Consider the following 26,543-nt stretch of genomic DNA (forward strand, 5'->3'; position numbering starts at 1 on the left):
ATCTATATGGTGTGCCTAAGAGTTCTTGAGTTTCAACAGGATGTGCACTGATTATACTCTGCAATCACAGTATGAAAACACATCTATGGGGAAAGAAAATCATTCTTATTAAAAAGGAAGTCTGGAGAGCATAAAATATGGTTTTGTGTAGATTTTAATCTAAGGAATAGCATGCAAAAGGCATAGGAGGTACCTTATATAACTTAATTCTTTCAAGTTGTCTAATATACATGTAGCTCCCTAAAAACAAACCACCCCCATCTTTATCATTTTTTAAGAATAATGAACTGTAAGATTATTATGAGTACTTCTGGAAACACAAAAGGGAAAAAAACCAATCAGTAATCTGACAGACAAACAATTTAGGGAAAATAACTCTATGTAAATTACCTATACTTGAGCACACTAGCCTGAGTTATTATTTGAGCTCTTATTCTGAAACAGAGTGCACTTAGGAAAATCAATACAGCATAACGAGTTTTATCTTTTGTTTTCTCTACAAAATTGATTATGAATTTCTGTAGCCATGTATCTTGCAAAGTTTTGTCAACACACACACACCACGTACAGACATGTTTCTATTGCTTTGAGGGTGATTATTTCTGGATTACTCTATACATCAGCAAATTATCTGATCCTTATCTTTAGGACTGGTATCCATCTGTAATACCACATTCATGAGAATTAAGTAAACCATACACAAAGCAAGAAAATTGCTATATAAGTAGAATGTTATTTTATGAACAAAGAAACCGAATAAAAAACATGTCACAAAATACAAATGTATTGCATGAAACCAAGACCAGCAAATATTATGTAAGCAAAATCCAATTACCCCTTACAGGCATACCTTTGTAAAGAGGAAGATTTTGTTACCTAAAAGTCATTTTGAAGGCATATCTGTAAACTGAAATTACACATGCTATCTCTGTACCCTGTTAGCTAGCTAATCATGTGAGCATAATTAACGTCATTATACCAGTGAACAAAAATGTGGCTTAGTAGACTGACTAGAACCAATGATTTATCGTCACTGAAAGCTAGACCAGTCAATACAGTTGTGGGTTTTTCTCTTAAGACATTAAGCAGATGGGTTTAGCTGAGATGGTTGTTTAGCTAGACAAGTATGACAAAGAGAACATAGCTCAACATAATGATTTTAATGTCGCATGAAAACTGAGTGAGAAAAAAAGACACTAAAGGGTGGTAAGGTCGACAAACTGGATGCCTCAGTGAAGATTTTCTAAAAATGACTGGGTTGGAGCTGTTGGGCTACATAAAATGTCAGTAATAGAGGCGGTGGTTGGGGTGTGCTTAAGATAACAAACCCGGTCATGGGCATCGGTATCTGAGGAGAGAAGTGAAGATCATTGGAGATGAGGTACTGACATCATTTACACAAAGATGACTTCCTAGTCCTAGTAACAGAAGTAAGTGTGACAAGAAAATATTCACTCAAGTGCTGGTGGCTTATGGAAGGGAATGAACTTCAAAGTAAGTGAGAGTCCTATTTGCCTGACTACTGCATAAGCCCTTGTGAGAACCAAATGAGATTTGGCCTGGGAAAAGCACAATAAACCCATTTCTTTCTTTTTTTTTTTTTAAAGATTTTATTTATTTATTTGACAGAGAGAGATCACAAGTAGGCAGAGAGGCAGGCAGAGAGAGTGAGAGGGAAGCAGGCTCCCTTCAGAGCAGAGAGCCGGACGTGGGACTCGATCCCAGGACGCTGAGATCATGACCCGAGCCGAAGGCAGCGGCTTAAACCACTGAGCCACCCAGGCGCCCCAATAAACCCATTTCTTAAAAGGGGTAAAAAGTAGTACTACACACACACACACGTGTGTGTTTGTATGTGTAAGTATATATATATATATATATATATATATATATATATATATATATGAGCCCTGAGTTTTACCACTGCTTTGTGCCCTGCTTTCTCTGCCTATAGAAGAAAGACAATGATCATATCTTCTCCCGCTTCATGGGAAATTAGAAAGTTAAGTGACATGATCCATATGAATTTGTTTTGAGTCTTTGGAAAAAGAAAATACTTTCTCTGGCCTGGGTAGAGAGTCATTGTTCAGCTCTGGAGAGTTCTGTACAGCATGGTGGCACTGTGGATGGCACCCTGAGTGTCCAATAACATTCTTCCCTTCCTTGGATTTCAGACATTTCAGCAGTCCTCGCTGCAGCACAAATCAAAGAAGAAAAACAAAGGTAGGAAAAAGAAATGAAATGAAATCTATAGCTGTTCAGTTAGCACTCTGAGAATCACCAGCATACCTCATGCATCCTCCGTTGCCTGAGCCCATGGTGGTTTGGAAGATCACAACCCCCTAGCAAGAGCTGCCAAGACCAGCTTCTCTTTCAAGTCAATTATGATGAAGGGGTACCATTTACAATAAGAGGTCTCGGTGGGTTTTGAGACTGGGATTACACACTCCTGATTCCTTTGCATGTCACTTAGGTGGGGGGAGAGGTACTAAAGATTTCCATAGTTGTCTATTCTGATACAATGTAAAAATAAGAATTTTGAAGGTTATTAAGTACCCAGACTTATCTTTATGAGCTACAGACTAATCTGCTACCTTCACACTTGTATGAAATTTAAAGAGCATTTTTACCTACTATGATCTTTAGGTCCTATAGCTGGCAAGAGCAAAAGACGAATTTCTTGCAAAGATCTTGGCCGGGGTGACTGTGAAGGTTGGCTTTGGAAAAAGAAAGATGCAAAGAGTTATTTTTCACAGAAATGGAAGAAATACTGGTTTGTCCTAAAGGATGCATCCCTATACTGGTATATTAATGAGGAGGTAAGACAAAGCACACTTTGTTTTCTCATCCATTTTCTGTCTTTAACCCAAAGAACCACCATTTGGAGACTACATTTTTAAAATCATATAACCACCTTAATTTCAATTCAGGAGAGTTCCACTAGTTATTTTTTAATCTGCCTTCTTAAAATGATTACATTTTAGGGTTATGGAAAGAGTTGTCTCTATTATTCAAATGTGGCAATGTATCTAAAATACAACGCAGATAAAATTCTGTGTATCTAATTCAAAATTCCAAACTAATTCTAGTGATAGCTTAACTAGAAGGATTATACATGGAATTCGAAACAGATTTTTAAATGTCTCAGTTTTGCTCGAGGTTTTCAATTTTTTCCTGTTTTCTTGGGGGAAAGAAGTTCTTTGATAATTTAAGTAAATTAATAACACTTGAATTTGTTTTTCTTAAAGAAAACGTGAACTAGAAGACTAGCTTTGAAAATCTGCAAGTATTCATTTCATTTGGCCCAATTGAGAGGTGGGGGAAGGGGAATGTGTATAGTATACTTAAATTGTTCTTATGATTTTCTGTTTCATTTGCAGTAAACAGATATTTATCCAGAATAGTTATATCATAACCTACCACCTGTCACAACAGATATGCAACAGTATACCTTATTTGTTGACATTTCTTTGACTCTGCATTTATTTTCATTCTTTTGCGATAGTTATCTGATAGTTCACCTTAGTAAGTTTTTTTAACAATAATTTCTATTGTTAACTTGTTTTCTCAAAAAATGGACATGGTTTAATAGAGTGTGCTAGCTAAATAAATGAATGTTAGGACATTCATCAATTTGCATCAATTTGATTAATTTTTGAAATATAATTTAACAACATAATTATGCTTATTACTATAACAAAAAATGTCTAGAGGAGTTATGTTTGTCATGGTTAAGAGAATAGATTTAACCCATCTGAGTTATGATGCATCAGTTTCCTCAACTACAAAAAGGGAGAGTAATAATAGTACCTAGCTGACTGGGCTATCATATGGATGAAATGAATCAGTTCATGTAAAGCCGCTTAGAACAATGCCTGGCATACACCCAGTACTCGTAATATGCTGTTAGTAATATTTTTCAAATTGACCTCATATTTCATTTGTAAAATCTTAAAGTAACATTTTGCTATCAATATAAATGCCAATAGTATATAGAAGGATTTGGTTATTTTCTGTGCTTTTGATATTATTTGTGCCAATCAATCATACAATTACATAAAAAGCTTTCCATTTCACTAAGTGTATCTTATTTTATATATAAAAATCAATTTTTCCAATATTTGCATTTAATATATATCAAATACTTTTTATATGCCAACCAAAAAGTTATCAAAATATAGTCTTCATTTCTCTTTAAGTTCACTTGTAAATTTGTCTGCTGTATGCTATATTATATTCTTTCAAAGTGTAAGTGAAAAAATGTAAGACTCTTTTATATTGAACAGTAGCTAAGTTTCATTTAGAGTTGTTACTGTGTTAGCCTTGTGAGAAGTGAATGAATAATTCCATAGTATGCATAATAGGAATACCAGTGTGCTTTTTTAGGAGAAATGTAAAAATCCCTCATCACATCATTAGGGGAAGATACTATCTATCCCAAAAATATTTTAAATTGTTCAAAATTTAGAATTTTAAAGTTAAAGATATCAAGATTGATCTAGCAGGCATCAAAATTGAAAAAGAGATTTGAAATTATTGCATATACCTCAAAGTTGGAAGAAAAAAATACTCAAATATGGAAAATTTTGAAAAAGTCATAAACTCTCTTTTTTTATAGCATACAATTTCAGTCACTATCAGTAATATCAGATTTTTATTAAGTTTTACATTTATACATACATACTGAAAGAATTAAGAATCTGTATTTTTTTTCTTTGAGATAGCAGATAGGGGTGTAGTATCACTTGAACTTGATATACAAGGAGCCATGAACTGATAACACCACAGATCAGAGTTTGGGAGTAGAATTCCAAGGAGCCTGTTATGACCATAAAAGGGAAAACAAAAATGAAACCATTTAGCTAAAGGTAGTCTTAACCTAATTGGAATAACTTGTATCTAACATAAGATTTTGGATAACTCTCCTATCTCATTTTTCCTTGCCACATTAGAGGGAGGAGGATTTTATGCATTTCATTCAATTGTCCAAGTAGAAAATGACTTTTATATATATAGCATTCATACCAAGGTAGATATTTGAAGATCAAATTAACTTATTTCATTTATAAAATGTTGAATACATAGCATATTTAATTCAGGTTTAAGAAAAGACTTTTTTAGAGGCAGAAAAGGAATTGAATTAGTAAACTTTGATGTATTTTACATCTGAACAATAAAAATTACAGAAAATTATGAATGGTGAATGTGGACTGAAGTTATTTTGTCTGTTATAAAAGTATATATACATTCTGGTGAGAAAATTACTTATAAAATATGTTTCACTTTGACAGTTTAAAGAATTTTCTATTTCATTCTAATATAAGAAAGATTTTTCAAAATTTTTGTGTATATCTTAATTTGTAGTGGTCTAAATGTTTAAAGTATATCTTCTATTTAATAGAATGTAACAAATAAGAGTGGGACTCTAATCTCTAAAATGTCAAATTTAAAAATTAAATGACCAGATTTATTATAGATTTTTACAGCATAGTTACATAGTATTATCAGCTTCAACCCTTTGTGTATAATATCCTAAATAAGAGTGTTGCCTCTTTAGGATGAAAAAGCAGAAGGATTCATCAGTCTGCCTGAATTTAAAATTGATAGAGCCAGTGAATGCCGCAAGAAATAGTAAGTTGATTTTATTTGGGGAGAGGGAGAGAAAGGAAGGGTTTTTTTTTTTTTTTTTAATTTCTAGCTTTGAAATTATAGGTTACTTGTCTAATGCTTTCAAATTGAGGTAATAAGAAAGCAATTTGTGGGCAGAAAATTGAATTTTTTACTGATTTCTGTCATCATGGCAGAAGCATTATATATGTGAACTTGGGTTAGATGTTGAGGTAATTTTACCCATAAAAATTATTGGTTCTAACTTATTTCCCAATTTGAAATAAAATAAGTGTACTTTGTTTCCTTTTGCAGTGCATTCAAAGCCTGTCATCCTAAAATCAAAAGCTTTTACTTTGCTGCTGAACATCTTGATGATATGAACAGGTAAAATGTTACTTAAATTTCAAAGCACTTAGAAAGTCAGTTAGGCTTAGAAATCTAAGCTTTCACATTATTGTTAGAGAATAATGTCACCATGATCGATCAGTTTAAAATAAAATGGACTCAGGCATAGCTACATCTAGCCTTAGCCAATTTCAGAGAACAGCATTTTAAAGGTCAAAATGAACCTCTTGACTGCTTATCAAGTTTACAAAAAATGTGCCTGAGTCCATATATAGATCCCCCCCCCAAAAAAAATCCACTGTAAAAAAAAAAAAGATTTTTTTTCAAAAGTCCATTTCAAGAATGTGTCTTCAAATTTATTTCCAGGTGGGGAGAAAAGATAATTACAAAAAAAAAAAAAAAAAACCTGACTTTTCCAAGTGCTGAGCATTTATGGCACAATATCCATCTCAATTATTCAGTCCTAAGCAAAATTAGCATTTCTTTCTGTCATCTTTCTTCTATCACTGGACAAGATTATACTGCCAAGTGATTAAATGGCAACATGGTTATTTGGGGCTGTTGGAGGGGAGGGAGAAATATATATATACACATGCATACATACATATATCTATATATATATACATAGATATATGTATGTATATATGTGTGTGTGTGTATATATATATATATATATATATATATATATATATATATATATATATCTCCGTCATCTCTAACATTCTGCACCAGGTTTCCACTTTAACTTTTATGAATTTGATGATGTCTTCCTTTTCCTTCCTTTCCCATCTCTCATTTCTAGACTTATAAAAATTGGATTTAAGATTCAGATTTTTGCTTTTCACAGGTCTTCCATAGGCAGTGCATATGACATATATAACTTGCCAACAATTAGGGAGAGACAGCATAACACAGTGATTAAGAGCATAGACTTTGGAACCAGACTGTCCAAATCCTAGCTCTTGCACTTACTAGCTGTGTGACCTTGGCCATAGAACTGGACTTCTTTATGCCAGGTATTGGCCCCTTTAAAAATGGTCATAATAACCATCTCCACCCAGTGGACTATAGTGAGGAGCAAATGAACACACATGAAGGGCTTAGAACAGTGCCTTTTCAATTATAAGTGCTATTTAAGTGTTTGCTGGCAATATATATTCCTTTTATGTACTTTGGGCTCTTAGCCCATTTACCTTTCTTTGTGTGTCTCCAAAAAATTAGTATCCGGGTTTTTTTGTTGTTGTTGTTAAGATTGATTTATTTATTTGAGAGAGAGAGGGAGCAAGAGAACAGGGTGGGGAGGGGCAGAGGAAGAGGGAAAAAGAAAGTTTTAGGCAGACTCCACAATGAGAGGAGAGCCCCAGGTGGGGCTCAGTCTCACTGCCCTGAAATCATGACCTGAGCTGAAACCAAGAGTCAGACACTTAACTGACTGAGCCACCCAGGCGCCCCCAGTATCCAGATATATTTTTTTTAAGATTTTATTTATTTATTTGACAGAGAGAGATCACAAGTAGATAGAGAGGCAGGCAGAGAAAGAGAGGGAAGCAGGCTCCCTGCTGAGCAGAGAGCCCGATGCGGGACTCGATGCCAGGACCCCGAGATCATGACCTGAGCCGAAGGCAGCGGCTTAACCCACTGAGCCACCCAGGCGCCCCGTATCCAGATATTTTTTAAACACAAAATTGTGCAACTTTATCAATGTGCTTCAGCACACTAAATGAATACTTAATATGCTTTTATAAATAATCTTGGGGTTTTTTGACACTTGGGAGTAAAGGCACAGTTTGTCCAAAGCAAGAATATGAATACAAGGAAATGACAAAACAAGTGTAGAGAACACTTGATAAAATATTTTATTATTAATAAGGGAACTGACTCTTTCTTGTACTTCCCACAATCTTCATTTGATTTATCTTGCAATTCTTGAAATTTCACATTAGGCAGTTAGAATTTGGAGAGCCTTTTCTCCTTAATTTGTTCTCAAAATGAAAATGTTTATTCGCATGCTCATGAGGTGGGGTAAGGTTACAATGCTCTCTTTTGTGTTTTAATAATGTTATAATTCTACTGTTGTAGTTGCTATCTGTTTTATCACATGTTGAGCTCAGTGCCCTTAGGATGAAGAGGAAGGGTTTACATCATGACCAGACAGAATTAGTTGTAAAAATGAACATTATCCCATCTTACAAGATGGATAAACTAGAACACAATCACCTCTAAGAATTAGCATAACTTAATTATTTACAAAATATGTTAATCAGGGTCTTTTTAGGCATTAAAAAGTGCCTTTTTGGGACACTTGGGTGGCTCAGCTGGTTAACCAGCTGCCTTCGGCTCAGGTCATGATCCTAGGGTCCGGGGATCGAGTCCCGCATCAGCCTCCTTGCTCGGCCCGAGAGCCAGCTTCTCCTTCTGCCTCCCACTCCCACTGCTTGTGCATGCTCACTCTCTCTCTCTGATAAATAAATAAATAAATAAATAATAAAATATTTTTAAAAAGAAAGAAAATGCCTTTTTATGAACTATAAAACTGTTCCTGGTCTCCACTTCCTGCCCTGTGTTAGCAGGAAGTTCAAAAGTGTGTCATGTCACTATTCTTCCCTAATACTCCTATGGGTGTATCTGGTTCAGGATCTCATAGAAGAAGGTAAACTAAACCCATGTGTTTCATTTTGTTTCTTCTAAGCAATGAGTCAAAGGGAAAAAAAGGATCTGATCAAATATGTCATCTCCATATCATACATTTATGAGTTCTGTTTTATGTGAGCCTTGCTTGGTACATTATAACCTTCAGAACTACATTGTCCTGAAATACTGAATCTTTTTAAAAAAATTTAAGTATAATGGACTTTTATTGTTTTTTTTTTCTTTTTTTATAATCATATTCACAATGTCTACTTTGAATAGGTAAGTTTTTAGAAATTACCTGTTAATAGAAAGGAGGAATGCCAGTGCCGGAAATAAACAGAGAATCAGTGGTGGGAGAGATGTCCCCAACAATTTTGTTCTGTAGCCTGATTGTTACATAGCAGCAAGATAATCTGGGCATTGTTCATTCTATATAAAACCTTTTAAAGGAATGTACCTAAGTCTTCAAGAGATTTTATATTTATAATATTATAATTATATTAATTATAAATATGAGCTTTATCTGGTTATTTCTTGATTTCTAAAGTACCAGCATAAGTATTTTAAAAGTATAGTGATTTCTGACATGCACATACCCAAATTTACTTATAACTATAATAACTATTCATACATATACCAGGTACACATTCATAAATATACCCAAATTTACATATACCTATATACACATACATATACATATACCAAAATGTATGTATATATACATATATATATATATATATACACATGGAATATTAAAATCTCACCTTCTATTTTCTAAGCAGCTGTAAGTTTGATTGTGAGGTAATTTGCAAAAACACTTTTGAGACCCCCCCACCCCCATCCATCTGTTTCCTCCTCAGAAATGAGCACCAACCATGAAAAAAAATTACCAGTCTTTGTGAAATCTGTGGGAAGGAAACAAAATATCATGTTTCTCAAGTATTCTGAGACTTATTTACTGAATTCATTTGGCGTATATATTCCTTATCGTGTCAGCACATATGTCCTTGCAATTGTGAGGATTCATCCATTTCTATTTGGTAATTACTATTTGTACATTTCTCCCATAATTCTTGCTCAGTTTTTTCCTCTCAATACATTATTCTCTGTTAGTTATTGACAACTTAATGAGAATGTTCACTTCAGGCTCAATATGCCCTTACCTATATTGTCTTGTTTTAAAACATTAGTGTTACAGTAAGGTGCTGAATGTAGACCCAGTATTAAAGCACTTACCCATCACTAAATTCAATGCTTGTATCCCCAACCAGTTTTTCTTAAAATAACCTCCCCCCATTCCTAGGACCTTTGACTTTCTAATTTTTTTGCCTAGCTGTTTTTGTAAATGGCACTTGATACTAACTTGACATATGTTTATTTGTATCCCTATTTATTGTCTGTTGCCTTCACTAAGATGTAGGCTCTGTGAAGGCAGACACTTTGTTTTGTTTCTCTCTGCATCCTTGGTGCTTGGAACAGGACCTGGCAGACATAGGTTCTCATTAAATATTTCCCGACTCTGTTAATGAATATATATCTCCTGTTATCATGGCCTTACATACCAAATTATACTGCAACAAGTATATACGTAAGCCTCTTCTAGCTGAGGCCTTAAGGACAAGTTTATCCAAGACAGCACCAACAGCTGGGTGGTGTTCAGACTTTTGTGTGTGTAGACACTGGCCTGAGTAAGCCACACACTTTCTGAAGAGTTTTTATCACAAACCGAATTTTTCTTCTGAAAAGTAGTCGAATTTTTCAATTGTCTTCTGGCATTTAGCAATTCTGGAACTCATTGAAGGCAGGAATTATGTCTTATTCATTTTTATGCCCCTAAAACATAGCCCATTGTTTAGCATATATCAGGCATTTAGTAAATTTCTTGCACCGAAAAAATCAAGGAAGCTTCTTTTTAGTTTTCTGATTCATCTCATAAGGAACTCACTGTTCTTTAAACTTCTGACAAAATGAAATTTTAGTGATGTCTTTAAAATAGACAGTATGAAGTACTGGATTAAAATCTAATAATACATGTTCCTCTAGTGCTATTATCATCATTTTCACCCAAAAAGCATCAGGCAAGTCTTTCTCAAGAGTGCTAAAAATTGCCCTGTAGTACAAATTGAACACCTTTCTCACTACAAATGACCTATAGACTAAATTTCAATTTTGACCTTTTACTAGTGATTAGAGTCATTTTTGAAAGGTTATTCCTCATGAAGTTGACTTCTTATCATTTGTAATTTTCTGGAGTGTGGGAGTATATGCTACTGAATTTATTTGATCAATCTTTATTTTATTCCCTTTCTGCTCCAGTCCCTTCTTCACTTCCCAAAAATACTTGAGGTGATAATTACATTGTAATTATCAAAGTAAAGTTGAGCTTTAGGTGGCTTATTCTTAAAATTAAAGCTTAAATATCCATGGAGGTGATTTTGTCAGTGAGAGACACAACTTTCTTCCCTTTTCAAAAGATATTCTAACAGTTTTCTGCACAGTGAATACCACTAGGCATAAATGCTGAAATATATGACTTACTTCAAAGCACATCATCTTCCATCTGACACAGGAGATAAACTTTTAGGTGAAAAAGTTCTCAAACACTATTTTTTCTTAAAAATATATCTTGATCAGATTATTCCACACTTTAATGATGTTAACTATACTATTGTTTCCAAATTAAGATAGTTTGGAAGGGGGGGTTCTTCCTTAATTTCTGGTTTGAGAAAGTATATGGATCATAGCTCAGAACGGACAGTGGGAAATTGCCAGGTTAATTTAAAGATTTTATGATTCAATAACTGATGCGGTGTAAACAGCCAGAATAATGAGCACAGGGAGAGATCTGGTGGGACAAAAGATGGCGACTGAAACAATTCAGGCCCCTACACTGGCAGTAGTAGCACTACTGAGAGAGGGAAGGTTTATTTTTTTTTAGAGATTTTATTTATTTATTTGGCAGACAGAGATCAGAAGTAGGCAGAGAGAGAGGAGGAAGCAGGCTCCCTGCTGTGTAGAGAGCCCGATGCGGGGCTCGATCCCAGGACCCTGGGATCACGACCTGAGCTGAAGGCAGAGGCTTTAACCCACTGAGCCACCCAGGCACCCCAGGAAGGTTTATTTTTAAGTTACTATTGTTTGTGGAAATAAATTTTCAGGATCTGAACAGAGGTTAAAATTATGTTTGTTCATTTAGAAAACCTAATACCCTTGTATTTAGAGACACATTTCCAAAGTACTCCTGACGTGTTTTCCCCTGGATCATTAAACTTAAATAACCTTCATCAAAACTAACATTTCATAGTAAAACTTATTTTGACAGGCAAGGTTCATAACTTCCTCCCTCATCAGTATATACTGTATGATATTAAGTATCTATAAAGGAGCATTTGTTCTGAAGACACAATCAGCAGTGATATTTGGAGTGCTTCTGAATTTGGAGCAACAGAATTAATAGGGCTCTGATCATCTTAAAACCCTCTATATTATAGATATGAACAGGTTTGCCTAAGACTTTTCTATCAAAATATCATCTTTAGTTTGGGAACAATTTGTACTACAGCAAATTATAGCTCATTGAAGACTCCATGTGTCAAGAGTAGCAAAGAACACATCTTTTACATAGAATTATCTCATATATTCTTAAACATCTTAAAATACATATTTTATTACATTTTGGAATTTGGGGGCACCTGGGCAGCTCAGTGAGTTAAGCACCCAACTCTTTTTTTTTTAAGATTTTATTTATTTATTTGACAGAGAGAGAGAGAGAAAGAGATCACACGGAGGCAGAGAGGCAGGCGGGGGTGGGGGGATGCAGGCTCCCCACTGAGCAGAGAGCTGGATGCGGGGCTTGATCCCAGGATCCTGGGATCATGACCTGAGCCAAAAGCGGAGGCTTTAACCCACTGAGCCACCCAGGCGCCCCGAGCATCTGACTCTTGATTTAGGCTCAGGTCGTGATCTCAGGGTTGTGAGATCGAGACCCTTGTCAGGCTCCATGCTGGACTCAGAGTCTGCTTAAGATTCTCTCTTCCCTCACCCTCTGTCCCCCCCTTCCCTCTCTAAAAATGATTTTTTTATTTTAATTCCCATATATTTTTATTTAATTCCTATATAGTTAGTAAAATAAACATTATTTTAATTTTTTTTATTTTAATTCCTATATAGTTAATATACTCTCTTATTAGTTTCAGTTATACAATGTATTGATTTAGCACTTCTATACATCACCCCGTGGTCATCATGACACGTGCACTCCTTAATCCCCATTGCCTATTTCACCCAGCACCCCTCACTCCCATCTACCTCCACTCTGGTAACCATAAGATTGTTCTCTAGAGTTAAGAGTCAGTTCCTTGGTTTGTTTCTCTCTTTTTTCCCCTTCATTCATTTGTTTTGTTTCTTAATTCTACATATGAGTGAAATGATATGGTATTTGTCTTTCTCTGACTGACTAATTTCACTTAACATAATACACTCTAGCTCCATCCATGTTGTTGCACATGGCAAGATTTCATTCTGTTTTATGGCTAAATAATATTCCATTGTATAAATACACCACATCTTCTTTATTCTTAAAATAAGTATTTTTAAGAAGTAAAATATAAGAAATTAAGTTGCAATGTTACTGATTTTAACTTTTTTTTCAGATGGCTTAACAGAATCAATATGCTGACTGCGGGATATGCAGAAAGAGAGAGGATTAAGCAAGAACAAGGTAAAGGGATATATATACTTCTATTACAGTCGTAGGGTTTTTGTTTTGTTTTGTTTTGCTGTTATCCCATGCAGTGATTCACTACTGTCATTTGAATGAACATACATATGTCGGCTGTGGCTATTGCTTTCTGGGCACTTTGAATCCAAACCATAGCATCTTATAGGTAAGGTTTAGTAAACTAAACAATAGGGAGTAAACTCTGAAATTTTTGGAGCTCCTACTGTGGAGTTCGTTGCTGTCTCTCTTGGTCTATTTCCAATGGAGGAAAAAGCTTTAAAAGTCTGTAACTGGTGCTAAATATCGACCAAAGTTCAGGTACTTGGTGCATTGTTTTTTTCTGTTTAGCAGTTTCATAGACATTTAAGTGGACTTTTATGCAAAGAGCTTAGATGGATGATGGATGACCCCTTCTTCCATAAATTATCTCAACTGGTTACGTTCTTCAGTCCTCTTCATCTGTTAATCTGTAATCTAATGGAACTTGTCTCAGTATTGACCTCAGATTTACAAAAGATAATGTCATTATGCAGAATTAAAATTTTACTGAAAGTTATAGTCACCATTCTGAAGTTGCTTTACATTTCCAAGAAGTATTATTGTACGCCCTTGGAAGCATCAACAGGTTTTGGAAATCTTTTGAGACTTCCTCAAATCAAAGAAATTCTGCAGATACATACATACATATGTATACATATATATGTATGTATACATACATATGCATACACACATACATATGTATGTATCTGCAGAATTTCTTTGATTATATATATATATATATATTTCTTTGATACACATACACACACACACGCACATACATACACAAACACATTTCTAGTTGCGTCTCCAGTGGGCATAGCCTATTTGTTTATGTGGAGATCCCAAAAACCTTCTGTTTCCTCTCAGAGTAAAACCTCAGCCAAAACTTTTCTAAACATCTAAAAGGTAAAAGTTAGAGAGCTTTAAAGAAGAGAAGCAGACCCTGAAACCAGTCTGTCCGCAAATGTTTAGGGCAGGGGTTGGCAAACTTTCTGTGAAGAGCCAAGTAGTTAGTATTTTAGGCTTTGCAAGCCCATAAGATTTCTGTCTAAACTGGTCAAAGTCAGCCATTACAATATTAAAGCAGCTGTACACACATGAGGAATGTTGCTGGGCTCCAATAAAGCTTTATTTATGGACACTGATACCAAATTATTCTTCCTCTGTGTTCTTAAACATTTAAAAATGTAAACAACATTCTTGATCCACAGGCATGCAAAAACAGAGAGCCTCATTTGGTCTCCAGGCCTTAGTTTACCTAGCCCTGGTTTAGAGCCATTGGGTGAGGGAATGAGCACGAATAGAGCACTGAACAGTGAGGAGTTAGGGCAGGGAGAGTTCAAAGAAATAGCAAACATGGTTCCTGCCAATAGGAGTATATCATCTTGTTGAGGATCTCATAGATACACCATTGAAATTGCTTAAGAAAAATTAAAGAACAACAAAAACAAAAAACTAGCAAGTTACATAAAGTAAATAAGTCCTAATGATTGCACAGCACGCAACTGACTTAAAAAATTTGCTAAGTGGATGCAAAATTTAAAAAAAAAACCTGGGGGACGCCTGGGTGGCTCAGTTGGTTAAGCAGCTGCCTTTGGCTCAGGTCATGATCCTAGCGTCCTGGGATCGAGTCCCATATCGGGCTCCTTGCTCGGCAGGGAGCCTGCTTCTCCCTCTGCTTCTGCCTACCTCTCTGCCTACTTGTGATCTTTCTCTGTCTCTCTCTCTGACAAATAAATAAATAAAATCTTTAAAAAAAAAAAAAAACCTGGGAAGGAGGCAGGATTAATGAGGAAATAACTTGTTAGAGGAAGTGATTGTGAGCCTGGTGTAAAGTCAGCAGCAGAGGGGAAGAGAAGATATTTTATTCAATATGAAGCTTTTGTGTGTAATGCCTTCAACTGGCACTCTGATTAAATTAAGGTGAAATAGGCACCCATGCTGCCTGAAATTACACTGAATTCTAGTAGAAAGTCTACTCTTAATATAATACAGAAAATGAAATGTAAAAGTACAAATCAAGTTCTGTGGAAATTCAGCTGGACACATTGCTTCCAGGAGGGGAAAGGGAAAAGGCTTTTTGTCAGCTCCATTATTTGAACTCGTTCTCACAGGATGAGAAGGAAGGAAAGTTAAGGAAGCAACAAACACAGCATCCCTGAGAGAGGAAAAAGCATGGAGAGTTCCACAAATAACGTGGAAGCATTCTCCATCAAATCAGCGTGCACAGGCAAATCCTAGCCAGGACTAGGAAGTGTGTCAGGCCAGTCATTAAGCCACATTTCTTCGTTGTTTAAAGTTCGTTTAAAGAATAAACCTTTCATACTTCAACTTAATTTATAGGCCTAAAATTGTGTTAAGAGTACTAAAAAAAATACTAGTCTTCCTTTTCACATTTTTTAAAGTCATAAAACAGTTCTTTATAGGTGCATACAGATTTGTTTCTGTTCTTCTTAAGAACAGAGGCAAAAATTAGAAGTGAACAATGTACTGAGGAAAATGAATCTTTGAAAAAACGTGATTTACATGAATAAGGAATCTTGGATTTTCAGGCTCAACTCTTGTATTTTATCATTTTGAAGCTTAGCATGGTCTTGATTTTAGTGAATTTTCTTTGTACCTGGTGTTACATGGCCAAATTTCATTGTGGATTAAAGAACTGGTAAGTTATATTGCACACGCAGGTTCCAATAAGTATTCAGTCCAAGGATTCATGCTGCCCTGGTCATGTGAGTATATACTTCAGTGCCTTCTGGAGTGGTAAACATTCACTGGCAGAAGCTAATAGTTAATAATTCACCCCTCTCTTGCTAGCACAATGCAACCAGAATCTCTGAAATTATTTGGATTTCCACAGAGTGTATATTCCTCAGGCACTCTGACATAGGTCAGAAACATCTGACACTTTCCTACCTTCTGCATAATTTTTTTTTTTTAAAGATTTTTTTATTTATTTATTTGACAGAGAGATCACAAGTAGGCAGATAGGCAGGCAGAGAGAGAGGAGGAAGCAGGCTCCCCGCGGAGCAGAGAGCCCGACGCGGGGCTCGATTCCAGGACCCTGAGATCATGACCTGAGCCGAAGGCAGCGGCTTAATCCACTGAGCCACCCAGGCGCCCCTACCTTCTGCATAATTAGGTCTCATGATATATTCTATACAGAAAACAACTGGATGCCTGTGTCTACTCAACACTTCTGTACTGTTCATTGACATCTGCAGAGTACCATTCTCAGTACTGAAGTTAAACTTCATACAAAATATAGCTCTTTGAGGGTTGGGAATATTTCACAAACATGCAAAGGAGAAACTGACTGCCGAGCACTTTTTATTTAAGTACCCAGTGCGGCTTGGAAGTGACTCTTGCATTGATTTAAATAAAAGTGTAGTGAATTGCTATCAGTAGCTATGGAAGTATAAAGGACGTGGGCTTCTCTTTCATTATTTGTTGTTGTACTTAGAGAAAACAGGGTTACACTAAATTATACCAAGATGACAATTTGGCTAATTGTCTGCTAATTATTTTTCTATATTTTCCCACCTGCAAGTCAGACATTCATGACATTATTTTCTCTCATACATAAGGTCTTCCTAAAGCTTTAATCACATAAAAATGAATAAAATATATTGCAATTTTGGCAATTTTAGATGAACAAGTCATTCTTTTTTTCAAATTATCCTTTTATATCAACATGAGAAGTAAAGTGGAAATGTTCCTGTTCTACTGACAACACTGTTTGTTCATGATTGTTACTTATAAAATTGAATACCACTGCAAGAGACATTAAAAGTTCCATTTATTTTGTGCTAAATAGAAAGCTAAGAAAAATAATTTGCTCTTAGAATGCAAATCAAACTGGTTTTCAGCCTCTGAGCAAAGAGTGTGCCTGTAATTTTCCACACAAACCCCAAATAAACCATGATTGAGTTTTCTGTGTAGGCTCCTCTATGACATTCTCTGTCAAAGACACACAACTTAACTGTGAGAAATGAAGTTAATTTACAAGGTGGGATTTCAGTCTTTTCTTCGGTAACCCAAGAAAACTATAGATTGATGGTACTTTTTAGTAAACCAAGAATTACATCAAATAGTGGACTGGATTTTTTCCTAATTCAGCTGAGGGGGAAAAACAGAGAGAGAATCTCCCACATCTGTCACTTGTAGTGATAGCTATAGAGAATTGGATAAAATGGCAATCATCTCCTTCTCAACATGCTAATAAGGACCACTTGAGGTACTAATTCCTTGAGACCCCCAAGGTATCAGTGCAAAGGTCAAGGAGAAACTCAACACAGGTGCCAGAGTTTCAAGAAATAGTGGAAAGGGTAAAAACAAAGTGATCTTGGTAAACCACTGCTTGGGGCTGGGATGGGGGGGCCGAGTGTCTTCACCTCCAGCAATGACTTTCCTGTGGTATTTCAAGCTCCCACAGAACTACCTAACCCAGATCCCAGAGTTTCAGAATTCACTTTTCACTGCTGCAGTTGCTACAAGAAAAAAAAAAAAAAAAACCCCTAATATCCAAGAAGATAAACACAAGGCATTTATCTCCTATGTGATCTGGGTCAGACTGTCCTAGAATGCTAAGTACAAAATCACCCAAGAAGATGAGGGGTCTTAATATTTATCGAGTGCTACCAAGGTGAAAAGCACTTGAATATATATTACCTTATTTAGTCCACCCACCACACACATACACACAACTCTGAAAGGCGGTTATTATTAGCCCCCTTTTACAGATGTCGAAATAGACTCGGGTTTAGTAACCATGACAAGAGCACTGAGATGGTAAGTGGTATAGCCAGGAATTGTACCTACATCTACCCAACTATATAGTTCATGCTTTTCCCACCATTGTTTGTTGGGTACACCTCTGGGCAACTACATCAATTCATATTTGAGGGCAAGGTTAGTATACTGGTTGTCACCAGCATGGTCCATTTTGAATACCAGACACAAATTTAGATTAACTAGTTTCTGCTTACCTTTTAGTCAAAGGGAATAATTAAAGTAGGAATAGCACTTTCAATGTTTTAGTATTTTGAGGCCTGAATATAATAATCTCTCTCCATTGTTAAAGAATTGCTATTCTTGAGAGCCAGAGTAATAAAGCAGAAGGAGGAGGGGGCTTAAAGCATCATGAATAGGGGCACCTACGTAGCTCATTTGGTAAAGTGTCTGCCTTCAGCTCAGGTCAGGATCCCAGAGTCCTGGGATCGAGTCCTGTATCGGGTTCCCTACCCAGCGGAGAGCCTGCTTCTCCCTCTGCCTGCTGCTCTCCCAGCTTGTGGGCTCACTCACGCTCGCTCGCTCGCTCTCTCTCTCTCTCTGACAGGAAAAAAAAAACCTTTAAAAAATTTTTTTAAAAAAGCATCACGAATATATGCCAAATTAAATTCTCCCACCTATGTCATACAAAAGAGTCTCTTCAAGGTTTAGGGCAAGGTGATTTCTTAGTTCAAATCCCAGCTCTATTAATTTCTATTCAGCATATATAGTTAACACTCAATAAATGTTAGTTATACTTATTAATAAACACCACAAGGAAAATTTATATAAGTATTACAATATAGGAATTCCTGGGTGGAGAGGGGTTCCTGTAAAAATACATGCCATGATTTTTCACCTAAATCTGAATATTATTTAGGCCTTATGATGGTTCCTTTGTGATTTGGATTTTCATAAAAATAAAGAACATATGTTTTAATAATTTTTCTCCTCTTTTATCATCTGAGATTCATATGGGCAATGCTTATAGGTTTTTCCTCGTAACTCTTGTAAAGAATTAACCCAGAGTTAAGAGTGGTTAAGGTATTAGTGGAACAGGTTTTGATTATTGGCCTTTGTGCTGTATTTCACTTACTCAGCTGATTCATCTCTCAGAGTTTTTTCCCTTCCCTCTTGTCTGAGGTCTGCCGAAACTAGCGGCTTACATTTTCTACCCTTTTAAGTAGTTCTGGAAGTTTGGAACTTGCGGCCCACATCAGCAAATTTGCCCTTTTGCATTTGGCAAGAATCAGAATTTGCCATGTGTTTCCAAGTAGAGGTGGGAGTACGGTGTTATAGAGATTCATGTCAGCATGACTCTGGAAACAGCGATTGTTAGATAACCAGTGAATTGAAGCCAGAAAAGAGAATTGAGAACATTATTTTTGGAGCTCTTTATATCTGTAGATCTGTAAAGATCTACAGATACATTGCTTTCCTTTTTAGGGTAAAATGATACACCTTTCAGAGGCATTATGTGTTATCATTCATTAGTTAAAGGTTCAGGATAATTTGGCCTGAAATCTAAAGCACCCGAAACCCGATCTGGCTTATGCAATGTCTTTTTCTTAACTCCTCAAAATTGTAGCTGTGTATAATTGCTTGCTTTAAAGGTGGGAATTAGGTGATCGTACTCTTCCTTTCTCCTTCCTCAAAACCCAGCTGAAAATACATGTCGGTGGGCCTGGAGTAGGAGGTGTAGGAGTGGAATTTAAATTTCCTTGTGTTAGCTGGTAGTGTATGTTCCTGAAAATATGGCTAGAAACGTTTAATAGAATGTTATTGTATCTATGTGTGTGAACTTACAGATTACTGGAGTGAGAGTGACAAGGAAGAGGCAGATACTCCATCAACACCCAAACAGGACAGCCCTCCACCCCCCTATGATACATACCCGCGGCCTCCTTCTGTAAGTTGCCAGCAGACATGTATGTAATTTGGCATCGGATTCTTGGATGATATCCCTTTGTTTGTTAAAAACAGTCATGTAGTGAATTGCATGTCAGACCTCCGGATTCTTAAGAGGAAGGAAAACAGGGAGTCTAAAAGCAATAAGGGGAAAAAATATTTAAGTATGCAAAGACAATTTAATCAGGAGAAACAGTCACCACAGATTCCAGGCATCATAAATATCTGCCCAGGTTTATTTAAAAAAAAAAAATCCTACTTGTGTCAGAGTCGTCTTCATGGAAATATCAGCAACAAAAAAATTTCCTTAGAAAAAGGTATATAAGTGGACCTTATGTATTTCCACACTAATGAAGTTCATTCCTGTGTCCTTCAGAAAAAAACCCATAAAAATTAATATTACATCTGTATTGAACACATGTTTTAACATACAGCTTTTTAGATAGTCAGGGGTCTAGCTTAATGTATGTGTTTATATGGTACTCCAGACTCCTTAAACCTGTGCACATTATTCTGCGTATAGACTGTACTTTAATCTTTTAATGGGGTAAACAACTGTCCTGGTTTTCTTGGGACTATCCCACTTTCTGCACATTTCCCATCAGAAGTATTAAAAGCATCTCTAGTAGTGTCCCAGTTTCGACAATATATTGCATGGTTACGGCATCATAACAATCAGTTCTGCCTATCTTGGGACTGAGTCTTCCACACAGGAAGTGGAAGCTGAATTTAGGTGACAACAGCAGTCAACCTAATTACACCTCCATATTACTCTAGAGGATTTTAAATAAGAAAGGCACTACACAAGATGGTGACATAATTTGAGGCCACTTCTCAACCGTGGCTGTGCATACGAATCACCTCTGGAACATTTCAGAAATGCAGATGCAGACATTAAATCAGTATATCTGGGACTACAGACAGCTCACTGGACTAGACTATGGACCTTTCGTGAACAGGGACCCTGTTGGATTGACCTACTCATCCCTGTGGTCTAGCACAGCACTGGCACTTATTTCCTAAGTGCGTCATGAATATTTCTGAAATAAACAAATGGGCACTTTTTTTGACCAATAACTAAAAGGGAAGCCACATTTTTAATAACAACTTTGGATGACAATGTCTATTACCTGAGAATTTTTCCTATATGTATACACATTTATTTAATGCAGCAGTTCACTGAGTGCAACAGAATGCAAGGATGAGCGATAGAAATGAAATCACAAACTCAGTGACAAGATATAGTTTATATCATATTTTCCCTCTTCCCCTAAAACATCAGGGCCTGAATAATGCCTTTAAAATATTTCTAAATAAAATATTATATTTCTAAAAGAGGAAGAAAGGGAAGCTGCAGCTTCATGGTCAGCTCTTTAATCACAGCAGCATGGGGATTTCGAGAAAGAAACTATTTATGTTATTAACATGTGGAAAGATAAACTGCCCCCAGAAGATGCCACTTAACTTCTCCTTTAGCCCAAGGGGCAGTATGAACTTTCGCCTCAGCCAGGCTTGTCCTGACCACAACTGCAGCCCCGTTTGCCATGACCACATTTGATAAAGCTGGCTCCTTCTGCCAGAAAGGAGCCGGGCTGATCTGTTAGCTGCCAGAGAGCTACAGTGAGCCTTGTCCCCAGCGGGGGCGCCTGCAAGTCCTTTACAGCATTCACTCGATGCTATATGGTATGTTCCCAAACCTGAAATTCTGGGAATAAAATATCCCATTTTTCTTTTATGTTTATGTACCCTGAGGTGCCCAGGCTCAAGGCAAATGCTAATCCCCATCAGGGTATAATGTCATCCTGAGCAGACCCTAAGAAAGAGTTTCCTTGGCGCCCATAGGAGCAGACATTCAGCTGTGAGGAAGAGGAGGGGTTCTGTCTGATTATAGGCATCTTGTTTTCACATCCAAAAGTCTCTCTCCTTGCCCTCAGCCCCAAACTCCATAAAATCCGGAAATATGAATTTGGCAACAGTTGTTCATAGTTTCAAATGCATAGAGATTTTTAAAACTTCAGATTTTTGTTGTTGTTGCTGCTGAATATTTCTTACGTAAGCATTCAGATTTTCTCATGCGTCATTGTAAAATTTTGCATGTTAATATGTCAGATTTTTCATGAGAGTCTGGTAGAGCTGCATTTGAACACTCCACATCTCAGTCCCTTAAAAGGTCAGCCAGGGCCCAACTTCGAGATGTCTGTGAACTTGACTAGTCATTAACTTGACTGGTAAATGTTAGCCGGTGGAAATCTAACTTGTGCCTTGCTGACAGAGGTGGTCCGTTATTTCTATGGAGACTGACCAGAGGCTCCTTTCCACAGATGAGTTGTGCCAGTCCTTATGTGGAAGCAAAACACAGCCGGCTCTCTTCCACAGAGACCTCTCAGTCACAGTCCTCCCATGAGGAGTTTCGCCAGGAAGTGACCGGGAGCAGTGTGGTGTCCCCCATTCGCAAGACAGCCAGTCAGCGCCGCTCCTGGCAGGATTTAATCGAGACGCCCCTGACAAGCTCAGGATTACACTATCTTCAGACTCTACCCCTGGAGGATTCTGTCTTCTCTGACTCTGCGGCCATCTCCCCGGAGCACAGGCGGCAGTCCACTCTCCCAACTCAGAAGTGCCACCTACAGGATCACTATGGGCCGTACCCCCTGGCCGAGAGCGAGAGAATGCAAGTGTTAAATGGAAACGGGGGCAAGCCTCGAAGTTTTACTCTGCCTCGAGATAGCGGGTTCAACCACTGCTGTCTGAACGCGCCAGTTAGTGCCTGTGACCCGCAGGATGACGTACAGCCCACAGAAGTGGAGGAAGAGGAGGAGGAGGAGGAGGAGGAAGGGGAGGCAGCAGGGGAAAACATAGGAGACAAAAGTAAGTATGCTGGAGATGCTTAGCCTGTGTACACAGATTCCTAACCTTTTCAAACTTCTTATTTTAAGAAAATAGAATCTTGTTTCCCTTTTTTCTTAAAATAATGGTCTTGCTGCACAGGAAGTTAGGTATCCCTTGGTGTTTTACTTTCAGACCTTGAATAATGTGGGGGACAAAAGATGGATAACGAAACCTATATCCCAGGACACCCAAAGCTAGAGCAAATGGTTTTCCCCAGTTACCCATTTGCCTTTTAAAGCTGATGAGAGTCATTTCTTTTCCTTTTCATTCCTCCTCTTACCCACTTTCTTCTCCCTCGCATGCATCATCCCTTTGGTCCACAGTCATTGTCCCCTGAGTTTGGGTTAAGAAACTAAATGCAGGGTGTTAGCAGAACCTTGGTTGAATATGTAAGTGAACCCACAGACACACATGTGCATGCACACACACACACAACTTCCTTTTCCACCATTCAAAGATTTAAAGGAAAAATTCAGAAGGGCTTTCCAAGAAGAAATTTCAAACAGCACTTCTGTCAAGTCCAAATAGTTGAAAAAACCAGTTTCCCAAAAGCATTTATTTACGTTCTTGGTATGTATGTTAACTGCAAAACTCAATTTATGTGAATCAACTCTTAAGAGAGACAAAGTCAGTTAAGTAAATCCTCTGACTTGTTGGCATTAAGACTATGTTTACTAATTATCAAGTTTTTTATCCAACATCCCTTACCAAGCATCTGTTTCTAATTAATGTGCTACAACAGGCCAGAAACCCAGCTTATTTTTAAGGGAAAGGCTAAAACTCAGTTGTTTTACTTAGAAGGAAAATCCAGGTTTGGCTATAAGTCCTGAATGTAAAATTACCCTCCCCCCCCAAAAAAGCAGTGTTAAAGGGTAGTATAAAACTGTTTGCATATCTTTATTCAAAACGAAGTTTGGGCCAGTTAGTGCAGAAGTCCCAAGCCAATGTTGATGAAACCACAGTTGCTGGTTTGGTTCCACTAGGGCATTAGATTTCTCTTTTTAAAGGATACACGCAGACTATATCCATCAGCCCATTTTGTGAGAAAACGAGAGTTTGACTGTGGGATATAGTACTGTAAGTTCATCATGACTGGAAAATCGCTCAGAGCTCACAGAGGATCAGCAGGTCAGGAGCCTCATCCCCATGTTAATTTTGGCTTATTTAAAATGAGGCTCACTTTGGAGATGATTAACAAGAAAATACAGCAGACTTTCTTTTATGGTATGGATCTTCACTGCATTATTTAATGGGAATTAATTTATATCTTCTACCCTCAAAATATGAGTCTCTTGTAATAAAATTCATATGTTAACACAGTTTCCACATGAAATATATTTTAGCCATAATCTCCACAAGGAGCATTACAAAAGGTATACTATTGGTGCAGGAAATGGTAATTACCATCTGTTACCTGTCATGGCTTCCCAGCATTCACATTTATCAGAGATTATGGAAGAGTCTGGTGGAAGAAATACCTAGGAGCCATGTTAGGCCTCTGTAGGACTTCTGGCAAGGATGATAATACATTTTTACCATTACGATGTTTACCGAAATTAGTACATTGTTTTCTAAAATTTAAAGCTGAGTTAGAAACTGCGTTTCAACGGTCGTCCAGGTGCTGCACGATGGCTCTAACTATGTGAGGTTTGTTCAGTATTGTACAAACAGAGCAGGGAGAATACTTTATCTCTGCTATTTTAAAATAAATTGTGTTGACATTTGCACAGCCCTCTGGACTAGAGAATTCTGTTCAGAAAACATCTCATGGCCGCAGGTAGAAGTCATTGATGCTATCTTTTTCGCTTAAGCCAGTTACTCCCCAGTTCCTCCTGGCCATGAGTGAGGGAGTACTGGAGAGGAGAAGCCATGTCCTTGGGCCTGAAAGACAAACCTGGGCCCACGGAGCATCCATAGTTAGATGGCTTTCGAGTTTGCTCTTCTAGTGTCTCTTTTTGGCTGTTTGTTGATTGGATACGTTTCTACCATATAGATGCACTCCTAAGTTGGTGGGTTTTTTCTTCAGTTTCCCAAATGAGTCAAGTGGGCAGTTATCCAGTATTATCCATCTCTTTCAGGGGCTCTTTTTCCGTGGAATAATTGGGAGAAGGCCAAACAACCGTAGGAAGTGTGTCCCTAAATCTAGTACTGCACATTTTGTCTTTATGGTTCAATGTCATGTGGCAGCTAATGCTATTTCAGTCGGATCTGCTTCACTAGAGGTGGCCGTGCACTGTCGTTCAAGACCCCATTTCTTTCTGGACATTTCCCCCCAATCTTGCCGCTTGATGTGTCAGTGTTCTTCAGACCATTCTCAGCAGAGCAGTGCGTTTCATGGTCACCTAGTAGATGTTTTTCACTTAATGGAATGTATGTTTGCCTTCCTAACAATCGACTTTCTGCATTACTGTTTTTGACATTTAGGAATGTTCGATTCGATGAACACACAATTTGAGAAACATCAGTTTTACAGTCCGTGTTTTCAAAAGAATTTTTAAGGCCTAGTTAAGGGGTGTCGTGTTCATGACTGCCCCGGGTCGGCCATTAGGAGCAAGTATTCCAGGCGTCTTATCCAAATTGAGCTACTGGATGTTCTAGTAGAAGAGCCCAAATTATAGGCACGAAAGAAGCTGTGGCCATGCCATCAGACCTGAGAGCACTCGCTCTGCCGCCCACAGCTTTGCTAGCTCCTGTGCATATTATAGTCGAGGCCCCGCAGTGGTGTGTTACTGTAAACCAGCCTGCTCGGGGCCAGCATTTGGTTTGACCTACTAAAGTGAACTTGCAGTAATCCAGTACAGACCTGCAGGGAAAATAAGTTTTGTGTCTCTAGGTCCAAATATTTATTCTCAGTTTACCAAGAAATTTAAAGTAGGAAGCATCAGGCAAGTGGGGAGGAGTAATAGAATAAAATGTGAATATATAGCCTATCTTCTGCTTTACAGATGAAGAACTATGTCATCAACCAACCTCCTCTCTCGTCATTTATATTTACTTTAACTTTATATAGTATGATGTATATTATATAGTGCTCACTAGTTTACAAAGCAGTCTAAAAAGCAAGAGGTACCTAAATCGGTGACTTAGATTTTTTTTTTCAATTTCCCTGCTTATGAGGTATAAATTCAGCCTCCCTTAGGACAGTCTTCAGTCTGTGTTCTCATGGTTGGACTACGTTTTCTCTTATTTTGAAATTCAGTTATTTAACTGAATCATACTATGATTTTGCACAGGCTGAACTCATTTTGGTGTAAAATGGATGATATTAAAAGTACACAGATGAGACCTGTCTTGTTTTCCTTTGACTGAAATTCAGCTTGCATATTAATTATCCTGACCTACTTCCCTGGCATTTGGGAGAAGACAGTAATTTCCTATTATCCCAATTAGCAGTTTCAAAGCTTACTGAGATGTGGGCCTTCTAATACCTCAGTTAAATTAAATAATAAATTATGTCTGCCTATGCAACTTCCATGGAATATAAATAATAAAAGTTGGACAAAATATAAAAATATACTTCATTCAGAAATCATCTGCCGTAACACTGAAATACTGTTTTGGTTAATACAGTTTAAGTCTACTTGAAATGGCTCTCTTCTTTTCTTAAACTATCTAGTACACTGGACAGTTTAGA

At 37.2% G+C, this 26,543-nt stretch overlaps 1 protein-coding gene across 5 annotated transcripts in view; it reads left to right on the forward strand.

Moving 5' to 3' along the window:
* The window catches only part of CNKSR2 (connector enhancer of kinase suppressor of Ras 2), a 299,498-nt gene that overhangs the window by 231,025 nt on the left and 41,930 nt on the right, over positions 1-26,543 (forward strand). For all 5 annotated transcript variants that reach the window (XM_045996325.1, XM_045996324.1, XM_045996326.1 and 2 more), the window contains 7 exons: positions 2,175-2,223; positions 2,647-2,819; positions 5,558-5,631; positions 5,923-5,994; positions 13,239-13,306; positions 19,921-20,021; positions 22,342-22,888. In XM_045996325.1, the coding sequence (XP_045852281.1) occupies positions 2,175-2,223; positions 2,647-2,819; positions 5,558-5,631; positions 5,923-5,994; positions 13,239-13,306; positions 19,921-20,021; positions 22,342-22,888 (1,084 nt within the window). The remainder of the gene's footprint in view (positions 1-2,174; positions 2,224-2,646; positions 2,820-5,557; positions 5,632-5,922; positions 5,995-13,238; positions 13,307-19,920; positions 20,022-22,341; positions 22,889-26,543) is intronic.

The sequence above is a fragment of the Meles meles genome, chromosome X (genome assembly GCF_922984935.1).
Source record: "Meles meles chromosome X, mMelMel3.1 paternal haplotype, whole genome shotgun sequence".
In the NCBI taxonomy this organism is placed as follows: domain Eukaryota; kingdom Metazoa; phylum Chordata; class Mammalia; order Carnivora; family Mustelidae; genus Meles; species Meles meles.